This window comes from Oreochromis niloticus, linkage group LG4, assembly GCF_001858045.2.
Source record: "Oreochromis niloticus isolate F11D_XX linkage group LG4, O_niloticus_UMD_NMBU, whole genome shotgun sequence".
NCBI classification, from domain to species: domain Eukaryota; kingdom Metazoa; phylum Chordata; class Actinopteri; order Cichliformes; family Cichlidae; genus Oreochromis; species Oreochromis niloticus.
This window is the reverse complement of record NC_031969.2, coordinates 34,022,037-34,039,771: the sequence shown is the minus strand read 5'-3', so window position 1 is coordinate 34,039,771 and position 17,735 is coordinate 34,022,037. Positions and strand designations below refer to the sequence as shown.

General features: G+C 38.5%; 3 protein-coding genes across 3 annotated transcripts; all 3 read left to right on the top strand.

Annotated features, from left to right (window-relative positions):
• Positions 1-1,082: 1,082 nt before the first annotated feature.
• On the top strand, positions 1,083-3,854 carry LOC102076672 (GTPase IMAP family member 2-like). Its single transcript, XM_005469149.2, has 2 exons — positions 1,083-1,169; positions 2,450-3,854. Exons 1-2 carry the CDS (start codon positions 1,157-1,159, stop codon positions 3,139-3,141), a joined length of 705 nt encoding a protein of 234 aa, XP_005469206.1. The 5' UTR covers positions 1,083-1,156; the 3' UTR covers positions 3,142-3,854.
• Positions 3,855-6,320: 2,466 nt separating this feature from the next.
• LOC102076584 (GTPase IMAP family member 4-like) lies at positions 6,321-12,659 on the top strand. Its single transcript, XM_005469148.3, has 2 exons — positions 6,321-6,392; positions 10,565-12,659. Exons 1-2 carry the CDS (start codon positions 6,335-6,337, stop codon positions 11,380-11,382), a joined length of 876 nt encoding a protein of 291 aa, XP_005469205.1. The 5' UTR covers positions 6,321-6,334; the 3' UTR covers positions 11,383-12,659.
• Positions 12,660-15,612: 2,953 nt separating this feature from the next.
• LOC102079697 (GTPase IMAP family member 4) lies at positions 15,613-17,445 on the top strand. The gene is made up of 2 exons (XM_005469235.4): positions 15,613-15,737; positions 16,619-17,445. The coding sequence occupies exons 1-2, from the start codon at positions 15,680-15,682 to the stop codon at positions 17,371-17,373; spliced, it is 813 nt and encodes a 270-aa protein (XP_005469292.2). The 5' UTR covers positions 15,613-15,679; the 3' UTR covers positions 17,374-17,445.
• The last annotated feature ends 290 nt before the right edge of the window (positions 17,446-17,735 follow it).

Here is a 17,735-nt window from a genome sequence, read left to right as displayed (position 1 = left end):
TTGTCTTCGGCTCGAACCCAGGTGCTTCCTGTCACCATCCTGCCCAGGCTTATCTTCTGGAACATCAGGCCCACGTTCTGCACAAACTGTCACTCATGCAGGCACAACTTTGCAGTCGCAAGCAAAGCATAATTAACCTCTTACCTATATAAATGAGTCTACCTAATATGTGTGTGTATGTGGGTGTATGTGCTGTGTTGCCCTCACTCTGCACCTTATTTGACCTCTCTAACTATATGTGTCTGTATGTGTGTGTATGTCTGTGCATGTGTGATCCTCACGCTGCACTTTGATTGACCTCAGCTTAGGCACCCAGGCTAAGGCCATCCTGTGTGTACTGATCTTGACTTATATGTAAAATATATAAAACAAATGTTCCAATCTAATACAACTACTTAAAGCTTAATCAAAGCTATAAATGCACAATAAAATGACAAACCAACTCAGACTGCTTTCAGTTTCACTTCAGCAAGCCTTGCAGAAGTGTTTCCTGTCTCATTTTGGCACAGAGTATATTTCCTGTCCCTGCAGCTCAGTTTCTCACCCACTGAAGACTTCAGTGTAAGAATATAAAAACATTCAAAAGCCTTTAAAATTATAGATTCAACTCAACAGTTTAAAGTGGTTCTCGCTGGACCTGTAATAAAGCTTAATTGGGTGCCAATATGTTTAAACATCTAAATGCAATATCAATATTAATAATTAATGGAATAGTAATAATGATCATAAAAAATAGCAGCAAATAATAGCAGCATAACACTTTACTCCTCCTGACACTTTCCATTTTGCTGTGATTGTCTTAATCACTCAATATTTGCCCTGTTTGTACCGATGCATCCACGCAAAGCAACAGAAAATATAGAACCAAATTTAAAAACGTGGCTTCAATGTATCAAAAACCAACATAAAATCTGCTTCTTTGGTGGCATCTTTTTACTTTTTTTGCCCTGCATCTAATTCTGATTTGTATTTTGTAATTGGTTGGCTCTTTCTAAAACTGGTTTGGTGACCTCTCTTCAAGGGGAGGGAAGTACACAGACGTTTATTATATAAACATGAAGTGACAAAGTATTGAACTACGAGGCACTTTGACAACTCTCAAGACACGCAACGCTCTCGACACAGCAACCAACCACATCTACGAAGAATCTCCAGAATGGCTAATTGTGGTAAGTACATTATATATATATATATATATATATATATATATATATATATATATATATATATATATATGTTTGTGTGTGTGTGTATATCTTTATATATATGTATATATATATTTTTAACTTATTCTCTTGTAATTAATGTTTTCATGTGTTGTTAACAAACAGAAAAAAACATTTCCTTTATCACATGAGCATTACCTTGTTTCAGCATGTATCAGAAGGTGTTTTTCTTTGTCTTTTTGTACTGACATATTATCAAAGCTTGTTACCAAACAAATGAGCTTTTCTCTCAAATAACTCTTAAAACATTAAATTTAGATCTAAGGAGCTTGAAAAGAACAATGATCAGACTTCTTTGAGTTTCTTAAAGACGTTTCACCTCTCGTCCTGTGGACAGCTGTCTTCAAGAGACTCAAAGAAGTCTGGTTGCTGTTCTTTTCAAGCTCCTTAGATTACCGTGACCCGGATGACTAAGAACATACACACACATTAAATCTTGATGCTCTGATGCTGCTCAGAACATCAGAAATGTCAGAAATCAGAAAAATTGGGCATTCGCAGTGAGTCACTTTTACTCTTTTCTTTCACTTGTCATCTTTGAGCACACATATTGCAATTCATTGCTTCACTTCAGTTTGATTAAATTAAACTGACACAATTTTTGGAACAAAATTTAAAACAAAGTTACTGATAATAAAATAAAGTTTTAAGATTGTGTATTGATAGTATAGATTTATTTAACTGTACAGCTGAAACTATTTAAGCTGTTTAGCATTCACTTAATTGTAGTTTTCATTGCTTAGTAATCATATTTATGTTTAAAGTTAGATGCTTTCACATTGCCCTTCACTACTTGGTTTGCCATATGTATTATTTTGGATATTTGGAAATGTATTTTATTTTCTACCATAATCTAATACTTTAACTTTATGGCATGGAGCAGTTTACTGGATTACTAATAGATTTTATTAATTAATGAAAATCGTTTTCATTGATCAAGCAACTTCAAGACTTTCACAGGCAGGAAAAACAGCTTTCCAGGCTTTAATTTTCATGACTATATTAGTTAAGGGCTCTTCAAACCATATTCTCAGATGAGTGCAACAGTACAGATATTTCTTTCAAAAGAAAGTAAGAAATAAATGCAGTTTGGCACAATTTAAGCTAACATCAGCTCCTGTTTACATCCATGCCTGTCTTGTTTGTACTCTAACTGCTGCAGTACTCATATGTCATATAATATTATAACTACAATGAAATATGTTATTTCAATTCTCTCACAGAGCAAAAGAAGCTGAGGATTGTCCTCATTGAAAAGACTGAAACCGACCTTTCGAAAAAGATTAAAGGCATCCTGGAAGAATCCTTCAACTTGGTGACGACTCTGACCGGAGATAATGAAAGTGTAATCGACGAGGGAGAAGAACACAATATATTCAAAGATTTTGATCCATCCATCTTTTCTCCAGGTCCCCATGTGTTTTTGCTCATATACATGGGGGATTTATCTCCTTCATCAGGTGATGCGAAAAGAATCCAACGCATTAAAGAATTCTTTGGTGAAGCATCAAAGCCTTACTTTTTACCTTTGATCATCCACAAAAATACAACATTGGACACGGGGAAAAAAAAAGACATATTATATTCTATTGAGAAAGATTTAGAACTTAGCAGGAAGACATACTGTGCACTTTGCTGCGAAGGTGGGAAGGTCAATGAAAACGAAATAAAAAACCTAGTTGTCAAGATCAATGAGGTGGTCAACAAGAACAAGAACAAAGAAACATACACAAAGGAAATGTTTGATGAGGCACAAAAAGTCATCAGGCTTAAAAATGTGCAAGAATCAAACAGCAAGGGAAAGACAGGTGATGGAAACCAAGGTCATAACAAGAATGCAACAGACAAAGATGCAATTCGTGCAATGCTCTCAGGTGGATTTGCCAAAAGAACAGTGAAGGCACAGAACTCTTAAAGTATGAAAGTTCATGTTAACATGACTGATTTACTCAAATGAAATAAGTCAGACAGACAAAGAAGAGAGAAATATTTGATGCCTTTAATCCGAGTTATTAATCTGACAGACTTGGTTCCTCTGCAGATTGAGATCAAAACAACAAATTATAAACAAAGTACTTTATAATTAACATAACCTGCATTAAAGGAGAAGAGACATTTACATTAAATTTAATGAACTCCAATTTTCCAGCTGCAATATTATATTCTGAATGATTTTAATGCAAATACTTCTACGGTGTTTTTTTCTTTGCTTTTTTTGCTTTATTAATAGCAAAGATTTATGAGACAGGTGTGACCTTTGTTGTGCGTTCAGTGTAAATGCAGCGCTGTGATACCACCTCAGCTCAGCTGCTGCAGTTAGAGGGAAACCTGACAACTGATGTTTTCTGGAGAACCTGCAGCACAGTCTGTAGTTTCCTGTCAAAGCTGTTAAAAGTTCTTTTCATTTGTGTTCTGAAATGTGTTAAAGCCTGATGGATTTTGTGCTTCCACTCAGTGGACTTGTTTAAAAGAACGATTGTTAAATTTCACTCACAGCTCTTCTTCCTTTCTTTGTTGTGCTTTTCTTTATTTTATCATGTCATGCAGTTAAAATGCTGATCAGTGTGTGAAAATATATTGCTCCAATCGATTTTGAACAACAGAATCAGATCAATCAATAAATAATGATTTGAGTAAATGCATTACTTTCCTGGCACTCTTTCATTACTCAGCTTTATTTTGTGGTTTGTAAATGTAGCGAATCTGAATTCACTGACTTTAAAGATTTATTTCAACAAAATGAATATGAATTATATTGTTAACATAAACACATGAACAACAAACAAACAACACGCTGCACAAATTTAAATAAGAACAAAACAGATACCAACCCCAAGTTGCTCTCTGATGCATCCATTGGAAAAGTGGCGGTCCTAGCCTGTTTGGTGCCCTGGGCGAACACCCCCTCTGGTGCCCCCCACCCCGCCGCCCACCCCCGGTACCCTCCACCCCACACCACCCCCACACATAAAATATATGTGTATATATGTATGACAAGGATTGTACATACGTATAAAACATATTTTACTGTAAAAACTGTTGTTGTTGGTACTAAATTTAACCAGGTAAACATAAACACGCACACACACACACACACACATATATATATATATATATATATATATATATACATATGAAGAGAGAGAGAGTATGCATAGTATGCAAACAGCTACCAAACAGCCATCATAATTCGTCATACAATGAGAACAGGACAAATTAACTATTGACAATGACTAATAAATATTGTGCTGAACAGTCCAAAAGATTCAGTAAGCTACATCAGTGTCTACTGTTTACTATCATAGCCAAGTGACACTTCACTATTCCTACTAATTAACGTTATGTTGTATCTGCGTTGTGGTCAGTGCGATCCTCTATGCTGTTGCATGCTGGGGAAGCAGGTTGAGGGTCGCAGATGCCAACAGACTAAATAAACTGATCCACAAGGCCTGTAATGTGGGGATGGAGCTGGAGTCCGTTCGGTTGATGTCTGAGAGGTGATGTTGTCCAAGATAAGGACAATGTTGGATAACACCTCCCAGCCACTCCATGACATGCTGGTAACTCACAGGAGCACGTTCAGTGAGAGACTGAGATTACCCACAATGCACCACTGAACGACACAGGAAATCATTCCTGCCTGTGGCCATCTCCCTGTACAACTCCTCCATCCAACACACTGTAAACACTGCAATAGTTACAACCTTTTTACACACACTCTTTTCTACGCTGGAATATTTTTGTCAATTTTCTTGATATTTATTTATAATCACCTCTGATAATCCTTCATATTTATAATTGAGTGATCTGCATATATTAGTGCTATTTCTTTATAAAAGCCCACTCACATCACTTATGCCTGCATCTTGGGTCCACACAGCTCGCCTCGCTGACCGTGACAGATAGTCTGTCGAGCAGCCAGACTCAAAATGCCATATAACAGCTTGGTCTCTTTATCTACATTTAATGAGTCTAAATATCCAAAAGAGTTCATCTCAATTAAAGGGAAGTTGCATACTAAGAATAGTCTGTAACTCAGAGTGAATCGAAACCCAAAAAGTGTTGATCAGTGGACAGCACCAAAACAACTGGAAATGTTTTATTCCTTGGGCCCCACAGTTTCTCCAGCAGCTGGAGTAATTAGAATAATGTTTACTTTGTGCAGGTGTAATAAAAAACCTACAAAGACTCTTCCTTCTTTTCCTTGATTAATTTGGTTTTTAATAAGTATCATGTCCCCTAAGCTTGCCTGAGTTGGAAAACTCTTGAGGCAGCTATTTCTATTTCTTTCCATCTTGCTTGGTAGTCTACATTACACCAACACACTGGAGTCCTCAGTTAAGCTGAAACATAATAATCTTTCAAACATGGGAACGCCAACCCCCCTTTATCTTTAGCCAGCTGGATAGTTTGGTACTTAATTCGTGGTCTTTTCCCTGTCATATGAACATGGAAATTATTTTGTCAATTGTTTATCAGTTACTTCAGCTGCGAGTGTTTGGAACAGATAAAGCATCCTAGGCAAGACATTCATTTTGACTGTATCAATACGTGACTCGAAATTTAAAATTGGTATTAAGTTCCATCTTTTAATATCCTTGTTTATTTTATAGCACAAAGGTTTAAAATTTGCATGATATATTTTTGAGAGATCTTTAGGGATATTTACTCCAAGATACTTTGGTGTCTAACCAGATTCTTACCCTGGATTCAGGAGACAGACACTAACTCTACTTTTAAGATCAGGCTTCAAACTTTCCTTTTTGCTAAAGCATATAGTTAGGGCTGGACCAGGTGACCCTGAATCTTCCCTTAGTTATGCTGCAATAGGTGTAGGCTGCTGATTCCCATGATGCACTGGGTCTACAAATGTGTTTACACACCTCTCTGCATTGAATCATTAGTTATTATTAATCCTGGCTCTCTTCCACACCATGTCTTTGTCCTGTCTACCTCCCCTCACTCTGCTTGATGAACTGTTTTCAGCCCTCTGAGCTGAAATCTTTCAGCCACACTTCTGATTGGACAGCTAATGTATTTTAGGGGAGGGAACCAGCAGCAGGCTTTCATATAGGGTGAGATAGAAATCGAAATGGTCAGAAGAAGCCATGAACCATTCACATTCCTGCACGGTACCTATTTGTTGTGAAGATTCACAAACCATGGGTGAGTGTATTTGTCCTTCAGCAATATCAGGGTGTTGTTTGGTTTGATGCAGTACATATATCCTGAGGATATAAAGCAGCAGCAGCAACTGCTCTTTCTTTGTGCTTCAGTTTAAAAGCATTTGGACAGAAAGTGAGTTTCAGCTTCACTCTGAAATTTGGTGATTAGCACCAAGCAGCATTTAGAGAAGTCTTCAGTTAAACTGTGCATGGAGTGCAAACTGCTGAACAAAGTTTAATATGAAGGGTTTCTAAAATCCAAGGAAAAAATATCAATCATGTGTATTAAAAATGCAGAAAGGAACATAATGAATTACAGTCAACTTCTTTCTAATTTAGTTTGAAATAACCTTTTATATTTCACTAAATAATCCTGACTTTTGAAGATAAATATACAGGGTAGTTTAAAAATCTGGTTCTTGAATTGAAGAAGTTAATCAGAAAATAAAAAGCCAATATTGTTACAAGCTACCAAATAATGACATTTTAGAAACAAAAACATATAAAATCATCATCAGATCAGCTGATGGCAAGAAAATGATCATTTTTCCATAAAAATCTTCTTTTAAATAACAAAGTCAGTCAGTAGACTTTAAAATGTGTAACAATGGTGAGATTATTTTTATTTGGTTTATGGTTTTTCTTGTGCCTTGAACATGTTCATGTTAGTTTCTTGAAATTCACTGATTTGTGCACGTGAGGGCATTTTGCTGCCACTTTACTTACGATTCTGTAAACATGTTTAACCTCTGTACTTAATCCACTTTTTAAATCTGATTTTGAATGGTTTCACTTCAGTCACACTTTAAGTATTGTGCTATATTTTGATAAATTACTGGAGTGAAGATTTTCTTGAAACTTTGGAAACTCAGACGTCTCTGTCTGCATGAACGTCTGTGATTGACATGGGCAAAGGGATGAATGCGATAGCTAGCGTATTGCTAACTTTACCAGTTTCTGTAGGTTAGTATCATAAAATCTGTTTCTGGAGTAGACTTCCATGTAGCTCATAAATGTAGAAACTTTACATCAAATTTTATACAGCTCTGTGATTTTAACGTATTATTGAGGCCATGTCCACACTAATATGTTTTTGTTTGAAATGTTGCTGTCATCTTTTTCTCTCCATTTTGGCCTTCCGTCCACACTGAGACTGTGTTTTTGAAAAAACTGAGCTTTTTGGAAAAATTGTTGGCTGTATAAATAATTCATAGGCGTTTCTAGGCTGTATTCCTCACTCCAGCTATGTACTCGGCTTGTTATAGTCAGAGCATGTCACTCACAGCAGAACTGTTACTTCCTACGGTGCCTCAGCAGACCGTTCTCATTCCCGACGGGCAACATACCAAAGATTTGTCACGTCCTGAGGCGTATCATAGGAACGTGAGAGGTAAACTTCTGCCTTCCTATGATACGCGCTGGATTGTGGATGGAATCCAATGGAATGACGCTCCCGGCGGTGACACACGTTCCAGTCGTGTATTCCAGCCCCAACCTAAATCCTAACCCTGTTTCCTGATGTTTCCAAACGCGTAACATAGAAACGTGTTGGGTGGCCAAAATCAGAACATTTGCCTCAAGGCACTTTAACTTGTGAGGTAACGACCCTTGTCCATCTTTTATATACAGTTTGTAAAGAATACACTGTGCACAGTTGCTGGTCCCAAGAAAATATTGACCCATGTTAGCATAGACTCTGTGTTTGTGTAAAAAATTATATAATGCAGGAGATATCCTAATTTTAACAGGAAATCGTGATTTGAATGAAGAATATACCTATAAAACAAGCAAATTTAAAAAACTATTTGTGGTACCTCACATTATGTTTTATGATCCTTGAAATTTCTAGTACAACACTTACATTAAGATAACACTGAATGCAAATATGATTCAAAAAAGAATAATTCACAACACTTCTTGTAATGGAGTTAAAATCAGCCCAGCTTTTATTTTCAGATGTAATGAAGTACATGAGCCAACATATGGACACTGTTCTGCTGAACAACAAACAATTATATTACCATCATTGTTAGAATCTTACAGTGAACTAAAGTCTCAGATTTAATTATTCTGAAACTAAGTTTAGCTTTTCTACAACTTTGTTTTGTAGTTTCTGATATAATCAAAATATACAGTGCTGTCAGCATTAATCTCGTTAAAATTACGTTAACGCCATAACCGCATTAACGCCGCAAATCTCCGTTAGCGAGAGCTGCACAAAAAGTACTGTTGCACAGAGTCAACGCTTTGGCACGGTTAGCTTGTTAACGCATTAGCGCCGTGCAGCCCCTCAGAGCGCAGTCATATCTCAAGTCTATTAAGAGAAAACAGGAAAAGATCAGTAAAGAAACAACTTCCCCAAACCAAGACACAAATGAAACAATAAGTAAAACAGGTTAAGTATAATTAAAGACCAGCCTGATTAATATAAATGTAACTGACAATTATTAATAAAAGCTGATTTGATCCTTAATGTCTGTGCAGCCGTTATAACCTATAACACAGTAGGTCAATGTAGACCTCATACAACCAAATTAGACTGGCACCATCTGTCTGAACGTGTGGTATTGGCACTGTCAGTTTGGCCTAAAAAGATATGTGTTTAAAAAAGACCACCTAATTTAAATGTAATCATTACATGCTTGTTAAAAGCAAATTCCAATATATTAAGTTTCTAATAAGCACAATGACCAGATACAACATCTGGCAGTGTTTATATGTAACACAGGCAAGCCCAAAATGTTTCTGATGATTCAACCTGTGGAATTCAACTTCCTTCTTTAGAAGGACAAGCTACATGACTTTATTTTCAACTGTAAAGCCAACCTAGATTTTAACCATTCAACAGGCCACTAATCTGGTTTATGGCTGGTTTGGATTTTAACAACAAGACTTGTGTCTACACATTTTTAAACAAAACAAATACTATTTTTTATTATTTCAATTTAAAATGTAGTTAAACATAAATGTTGGTTAAATATAAAAGCAGTTTGCTTATGTTGTTAAAGAAAGGCTAGATTTGACATTAATAGATGCCACAGATGTTCAAAAGCTGCCACAAAGCATTAAAATAAATACCGGAATTAAGAATATACATTTCATATGTTATAAAGGTTGGATTGAAAACAGGCCCCGCCCCCTAACAGCTGCACAAAGCAAAAAGTTTGGTCTGGGCTCTTATGGAGTAGCTGCTCACTTTTCTATTTCAAACAGTTAACAGAAATTTTCACTGACAGAGTTTTATGTAAGGTTTTAAAGCTGTGGGTTAATTTTTAAGTAACGTGAGCCGAGACCAACAGCAACGCTAGGCTAACGCTAGCTAGCTAGCAAGTTCATAAACCTGGTGCTAAACTGAAAGAAGCCACAAAACGTTTGAATAAGAGTAAACATTTACTCACCAAATCAGCGTTTCACTGAAGCTTCTCCAGCTGAACCCAGGTTTGCTCAACATATTCCAGAAAAAAACCCTAAACACCATGAACAGGGAGGAGAGCAGTGACGTGGCATTTTCAAACCATATCATCTTATCATTCCGCACTGAGAAGTTAAATTTCCAGCTTACTTTGTTTTTATAATTTAAGACAACTCAAATAAACTGAGTTGTTCAGCTTTTTGAATAAAAAGTACTGTTAACTTTCTTAAACTGAGTTCTAATAACAAACTGATAAAAATTGAGTTTAGTCTACTTAATATGTATAATTAAACACAATATTAGATTTTACAGTGTGGACGTGGAGATAATAACAGGAGTGCTAACTGGAAGGTTGGTAGTTTGAGCTCCAGCTCCTCCATTTAGTAATATAATGAACCCCGCCCCCCTGTGTGTGACATCAAGGAGGTAAAAGGATAATCAGACATTTTCAGAACACTTATGAATTACTGCGTTATAACTTAGGGCAAAAAAATATCAATGTTAGAAATGCTTACAGAAATATCTGTTACTACAGCCTAATACAGCATGGTTACTTTACTGTTTGTCTAACATTTAGATGAGAAAACTGCTCATAAATTTGTGGACACGTTCATGCATTTTGTGTCATAATGATGCTGAGTGATCAATACTATGAAACAGGTTTTTGTGACATAGATTCACGTATTTGAAAGAAACAAGCTCATGGCCCTCTGCAGGATCACGGTGTGGACAGTTCTCACATACTTACATTTTTCCAACAGATGAGCTGAGGATCGTTTTGTTTGGCCGGCAAGATGTCCATAAAGAGAAACTGGAAAAAGTCCTGACCAACAAAAAACTCTTCACCTCAAAGGATTCTTCTAATGAGCAAAGAAAGCCCAACAGTCAAAAAGTGGTTGTTGTAAATACTCCAGATCTGTTCAAAAGAGAAGAAGAACTAGATGATGTGCTGGAAAAGATCAAGCGTTCCCTCAGACGTGTCAAACCTGGTCCTCATGTCTTCCTGTTCGTGGAGAGGTTTGACGAGATGGAACAAGAGAAAAAAGACGCACTGCGTATTTTTGAGAACACTTTTGGTGAACAGGCATTGGACTTCACTATGATGGTGTTCACCACTGATGATCAAGAAGAAGATGAAGCTGCCATGATGGACAAGATGGACAAGTTTTCCATCAAAACATTAACCAGGCATGTCGATGATAGATACTTTATTTTTAACATTGCTGACATTGAACATCAGCAGCTTCAAGTCACTGAGCTGCAGGAGAAGATAAAACAGATGAGGAAGATCTGTCATCATTTCTACACCCCGGAGATGCTCGAGCAGGCTGAAAAAGCTCTGGGAAAAAAAGAGAAAGAAGCACCAAAAACAGAAGCAGAGTGGCGCTCTTTTTATGACAGGTGTGGTGTGATTGGAACAGCTGTTGGAACTGGAATAGGATATGTTGTTGGTTGCCGAGGTGAACTGACACCTACAACAGGAGCTACAATTGGAGGTGTAGTTGGTATGATCCTGTCTATGGTAACAGCATTTTTGGTGGTACTTGCTAAATTTAAAATAAAAAAAAAATTCAACTAGATTTCATCATCATCACTGGGTTTGATTTTTTTTTGTTTAAGCTGATTACCAAATTTATAAATCTAGAAAACTATTAGACGGAAATCATCACGGGTCAGTCATTTTATGTTTCAGCAGATCGAGAACCGGCTACGGTGTTTGCATCTGCTGCTGACGTGTCAGAACTCGATGCTACGAGATACCAGCAAGAGCTAAATGACTGAAGGCTCTGAGCTCCATGCTGTCACTGTGGGATCCCACCACCACCCCGCCAAATGGAAACCTTTGCCACATGAACATATCATCATTGTACATTATTATTTACAACTGAACATCCACCAGGTCACCAGAGTTTAGGGTTCAGGTTTTATAGGAGCCACATGTTAATAAAAACTGGAAGATGTTAGATTTAGATGATGTTTCTAATATTTTGGCTTTACAATGTTTCCTTTTGTGAGTCTGAAACAACTGAAACAGGATAGAAACAGGTGGAGCCTAACTCTGGATTTGCTGCAGTGACCTGTTGGATGTTAAGTGAACTTTTATCTTCATTAACGTGTGACTGCTTTCATATCCAGTGCTGATCTGTGAGATAACACACAGTAATGGCTTTCAATGTGTTTTTGTGTGTTGGACAGTGGGACAGATCGGTAATCTATCAGTTTGATCAGATTAGATCCTGCTGGCCGTCACAGACTCTGTTCTACATTCATACAGTTTGTTTATCGTTTTAAAGGATTTTGGAGTTTCTGGGTTTCTTGTGTTTGTTCTCCTGGATAAACTCCACGTTCTTACTTTAGGAGTTTCTACAGGACTGTTTCCTGATCCAAATGTAAATGTGTGCTTCAGCTTCAGTGCAGACGGTTCTCACATGTTTGTGGATGGAAAAACGTCGGGAATCCAGTATTTGTACTCTTGTATCAGTATATGTTACAGCATGTTTTGTAGTCCAGAGCATGAGCACTTATAATCACAGTCACATCTGTCCTGATGTGAACCCACAGGCTCGTGCTGAGGAGTTTGCTAAACAGTCTAAATGATGTCTGACTTTTATTGTTATTGTGTGTTGTATTAAGTACCAGCTCTGCTTTGGATTTTGTGCCTGAACTTGTTGTACAGGAAGTCCTGACTTTGTGCCTTTGAGCAGCAAACACATGTGAACGTGCAGCTCAGGTTCTCTCTGCTCAGGTCAAAGGTCATTCTCCTGTACATGTCGGACTTGTTTCATTTGTTTCCTTTGTATAAACTCGTGCATGTAATAAAACAGAAGTAGGTTGTTGATAACCTGCTGAAAGACAGACGTCTTCTTCTCTTTGTGTCCTGATAGTCTCTGAGCTCCAGGAGCTCTCCACAGGAGAACGCTCTCAGGTGTCCTCCTCTGGGTGATTGGATGGGCTGACCTGTATCGTTCACTGAGGGGAATACAGCTCACAGTGCTGTTATGGAAGCGCCTCAACCTGGTTCTAGGATCTGCCCGTCTCGGGGCTGTGGTTTGTTCTCACACACCACTATTCTCTGGAAAGACAGATATCTCTTCCTCTCTCTCACACAAACACAACCAAATCAACAACTCATAGTTTTGGTATTCATTCCCAGCGTGTCCTGTCAGGTTTTGGTGTAAATCCCCAGTAAGTGCCAACCCACCAGGCTTGGCAGTGAGATAAACTCCAACCTTCAACCACACCTGAACCATTGAGCACAAATGTTTGATGTGAACAGATTATTCTTCAATAATTAGACACATCAAACAGGAATGAGTGCATACACATGCACAGGATAGTTTAACACTGACAGAACTGAACCTTACTGAGAAAATGTAACATAAATGACTTCACTGAAAGCGTTAAAGTGTCTGATTCTACATGGATATAAAATCATCTGCAGCTGACTGACAGACCAAACTGTGACTCACAAAGTGAAGCAGGAGCTCCATTCAGCATGAAGACAGTAAAACATCCCAGCAGAAACAAACTGAACATGTTTCTACTCACAGCAGAGTCTCAGAGGTGAAGCTGTGAAGCTGGGCTGTTCAGTGAAACGCTGCCCTCTGCTGCTCACAGGAGGAAACAGCCTCCAGCTTCAGCCTCTCAGAGCTGCAACAGAGCAGCTGTGAGAGTCAGACAGCCCTGAAGGTGAAACACTGTCAGCAGGTCTGACCAGACACCAGGCTGGATTCATTCATTTCAATGTAATGTTTTCAATTTTATTTCAATTCACAACAACAGTTGCGTCAAAGCACTTTATAATGTAAAGAGCCTACAATAATACAAAAATACAAATACAGGTAGTCTTCACATAGACTCTGTCTGGATAAAGGCCCAGCAGAGGTTGTGTAGGAACTCAGGAACTCAGGAAGTACAACCTGCCACAACCTGCTGGTCGTTGTCTACACAGTCATCATGCAGTCTGTCCTGTGCACATCGATCACCGTCTGGCTCAGCTGGAAGCAGGACAGGCCCAGACTGCAACACACAATCAGGTCTGCTGAGAGCATCAAGAGTGCTTGAATTATGTAAAGTATTATTTTATATAATAGCTATTAAGAGATAAAAGCCTGAATAAATAAAAACTCAGACCCTGAGAGCCTCTGTGATCCAGCACCTTCAAGGATTTAAAAAAACCTCTTCAGGACCTTTGATCCAAACTGTTAAAGAGAGCATGTGACCACCAGTGACGTCACATTCAGAGTTTAAATATATATATAGATATAATAAAATCATTCTGACTCAGAGTGAATCACAGATAGAAGGTGATCCTGCATCAAATCCAGGTAAAAAGGCACCTTTCTATCTGCTCTAAGTTGTTCTGAGCAGAAAACTATCCCACATGCTGATATGAGTGTTCAAAGTTTACCCAGAATGCACTTTGTGGTAAATTATCAGAAACAGATCAAAGATCAGCATACACCAAACATCTGCTTTCTGCTCCTCTGCGTCACAGCCATGAACCTGCTGCAGGTGATTCACACTGTGATGGATCCATCACACTGATTCTCACAGCTGGGTCTGGAGAACATCAAGCTGAACTAAACCAGATGTTGTCTTCAGACTGTGAGTCTTGGAGTGTAAAGCTGATGTAGATCAGCTCTCATCGTGGCTGCAGACACTTCGTCACTTCACCCTTTAACCTCAGCCGGTGTCAGACGTTTCAAACCCAGACAGACCAGCAGGTGTAGTTTCTCCTGTGAGCACCAGAGAGCAGACTCCTCAGAGTCCAACATCCTCAAACCAGGAGGCGGGCTCAGTGCTGGGGCGGAGCTGGACCATCAGAGAGGAGGGGGTTATCAGAACTGAGGAGAGGAGCGCGCTCAGTCAGGACGACTCACTGCTCCTCTGAGCATCACAGGGAAGCATGTGTGATTTAAGTGTTGCCTTAAAGCTGTGATTTTTAAAGTGTTACCTCAAACACACTGATGTAGCTGCTGTTGGAATCAGAGGTTGTCAAAGTTTTTCACTTCAAAAGCCAAAATAGCTCACGCCCACACTCCGACCCACAACTTTTCTCAGTCATTAATGAGAAAAGAGTTTAAGGGTTTGAGAACAGCTTGATTGTTGAAGCTGCAGCTGTTAGCTTATAATAACATATAACCTCCAATCAAAGTCCTGGAAATTCACTCACAAAACTGAAGCTCAGATTTCTTAGAAGGTCTGTTAGTTAGTGAGTAACCTGACAGACAATGTGTCATAATAATGAAAATGCTCCAGCAGCACAAACACGGTCCAGAGATCCAGTTCAGGGACTCCAGTTAGCTGAGGTGAAGCCTAGAAGACAGCAAGCTGCTACCTGTGTCACCATCCACCTGTCTGAGCGTTTTCTGGTCTGATTACTGACCTGCAACATCCACAGTAAAAACAAAGGAGAAATGCACATTTCAAGACAAGAAATGTGTCATGTGTCTATTCAGAAAAATCATTTTTGAATTGATATTTGTGATTCCTGTGAAAAAGAAAGGACGTGTCCTTTCTATCAAAGGTAGTCGTACTGATGTGCACTTCTGCCAGCTCTACGCAGGATCTTTGTTAATGGCTTCATTTTATTTTCAGGTCCTTGCATCATCTTTTTTGTATACACTGTTTTAGATATCACATTCCACTTTCTTAAAAATAATTAAACTAATTGAATTTTAATTAGTGAAAAATCCCAGCACCCTGTTGGTTGAACCTTTCTTTTTTGGTCCTTGAGTCTGCATCTCATTCTGACTCGTGCTCTGTGATTGGACGGCTCTTTCGGAAACTGGTTTGGTGGTGTGTGTTCAAGGGGAGGGAACTATACAGACTTTATTATAAAAACATGAAGTTACAAAGAAGAAGACCCACTCATGACCGTCCACCAACCACATCTAGCAGGCAGGATGGCCGGCAAACATGCAAATGATGGTAAGAACATTTTATATTTGAGCTTTTGGATGAAGCAGCAGAGCGAGGACTCGTTCTCTTCTTCAGACTAATATTTCCAGGTTTACGTTCATGTATGTTAACTCTCAGCCTGTGGAGTTACCTGTAACTTTTAAACTAACTTTACTTCTCACACACTTTGGTGTTTTAGTCAAACTCAGCTTTCTTGTCACAAACCATATGTACACATCATGCATGTGCTCCCACAGTCCTTTTAATATGATTCATAACCATCCACAACTATGCTTCAACTCACTGCCTTTGTTTATATATTTGTAACAATAACGTGTACCAAAATGTAAGTTTTTCTAATCCACAAAATATTTTTATGAAAAAAGTAACAGAAATCTGACTTTGACTATACAAAAAGTGTTTTTATATAAATCATTTGGCACAGATGCAGCCAATACTCAGTGACACTTCCACCGTCACATAACAGCTACTTGTTATATTGTTCATGTTATTATACAAAAATACAGAGAACAGCAGTTTGTCTGGAGAAAGACTTCGGGTGGTGACAGCTGCAGATTTACTTCACTGCACAATTTGAACTAAATGTTTAAAGTTTAAAGTTTCATTCAAAGGTAATTCCTTACAGATGTTTTACTGACTTGGTGTTTCAGCAAAAATAGAAAGTCATTTTGTTTCTAACATGATGTAATTTATAATATTTATTTATATTTATAATGAAGTGCTTTACTATCATTGGTTGTAGTTTAATAGTTACAGTTTCTGGCATTTTCTTTCTCTTAGCTGTTTAACTGTATTCTTAGGGCAGAGCTCCAGGAGGTCAGATCAGTAAGTTCACACTGTGACTGCTGCAGTGTTGATATGTGATGAATGTGGTGTAAATTCTCAAACAGGGCCAACAAAGCTGAGGATTATCCTCGTTGGAAAGACCGGCGGTGGGAAGACTTCAACCATCAACACGTTCCTGGGTAAACCTGCTGTGAAAAAGAAGAAGCCCCTTCTCTCAGATACAACACCGTGCAAGTCGGAGACGGCACAGTTTGGAGACCAAGACCTGGTTTTAGTTGATACTCCTGGTCTTTGCCACACCAAGTTTACAAAAGAGGAAGTGCTGAGCAAGATCACTGCATCCACCTTTGAGGCTGATCAGGGTCCTCATGTGTTCCTGTATGTGCAAAAATGGGAGGGAGATAACACACAAGACGAGAAACGAGTGGAAGTCCTGAAGAAGATGTTTGGCGACGCGTCGGTGCCTTACTTTTTCCTCTTGATGACTCATGTAGACGGAGCTGAGGATGAGGATGAGATAACAAAGTTTACTCAGAGAGTTGGTTTTAAAACAGAGAACTACTGTGTCATTAACAACAAAGGTGAAAAAGACCAGAAAACTGAAACAGTAAAGGAGCTGGTGGACAAAATCAATCAGGTGGTGCAAACTAACAAGGCAGAGGGCAAAGAATATTACACCAAGGAAATGTTGGAAGAACATAAGAACAGGCTGAAACCAACAAAGCCGGTCAGTGCTGCAAACAGGGAACTGAGCTCTGTGGTGGAGGGCTTGTTAGCTCCTGTGCTGGGTGAAGAACTGACTCTGTCTGTGCTTAAATATAACTCCTCACTGTCGAAGGAGTTTGATAAGTGGCTCTGACTGTAGCAGTGCAACAGCCACTTACAACATCCAGCAGCTCACCATGAAAAGGATCAGGGAAATAAATGACAGCAGGGCGAGGGTCATGAGACTTTATCTTAAACTGATGATGTGACTTAAAGCCTTCAGACTGAGTTTGAAGAAAGAAACGACATTAAACATCCTTTGATGCATTAACTACCATTCAGCCCTGTTTGTAATGCAGTGCTGCCCGAAGATCACGAGCATCCAAACCTGATGAATGATGTTGTTGCACAGAGAGTCTCTGAGTGTTGATATCACTGTGCTGTAGATGATGATGAGGATTATTCTGAAATTGTTCTCCAGTTTGTAGATGCAGGTTTGTGCTGATTGGTGAGCCT

What these genes read in the sequence shown, in the direction of transcription:
- LOC102076584 (XM_005469148.3), top strand. Translation starts at nt 6,335, where the DNA reads ATGAACCATTCACATTCCTGCACGGTACCTATTTGTTGTGAAGATTCA. An exon ending in TGAAGATTCACAAACCATGG is followed by an intron (nt 6,393 to 10,564) that starts GTGAGTGTATTT and finishes TTTTTCCAACAG; the next exon opens with ATGAGCTGAGGATCGTTTTG.
- LOC102079697 (XM_005469235.4), top strand. Translation starts at nt 15,680, where the DNA reads ATGACCGTCCACCAACCACATCTAGCAGGCAGGATGGCCGGCAAACAT. An exon ending in CGGCAAACATGCAAATGATG is followed by an intron (nt 15,738 to 16,618) that starts GTAAGAACATTT and finishes ATTCTCAAACAG; the next exon opens with GGCCAACAAAGCTGAGGATT.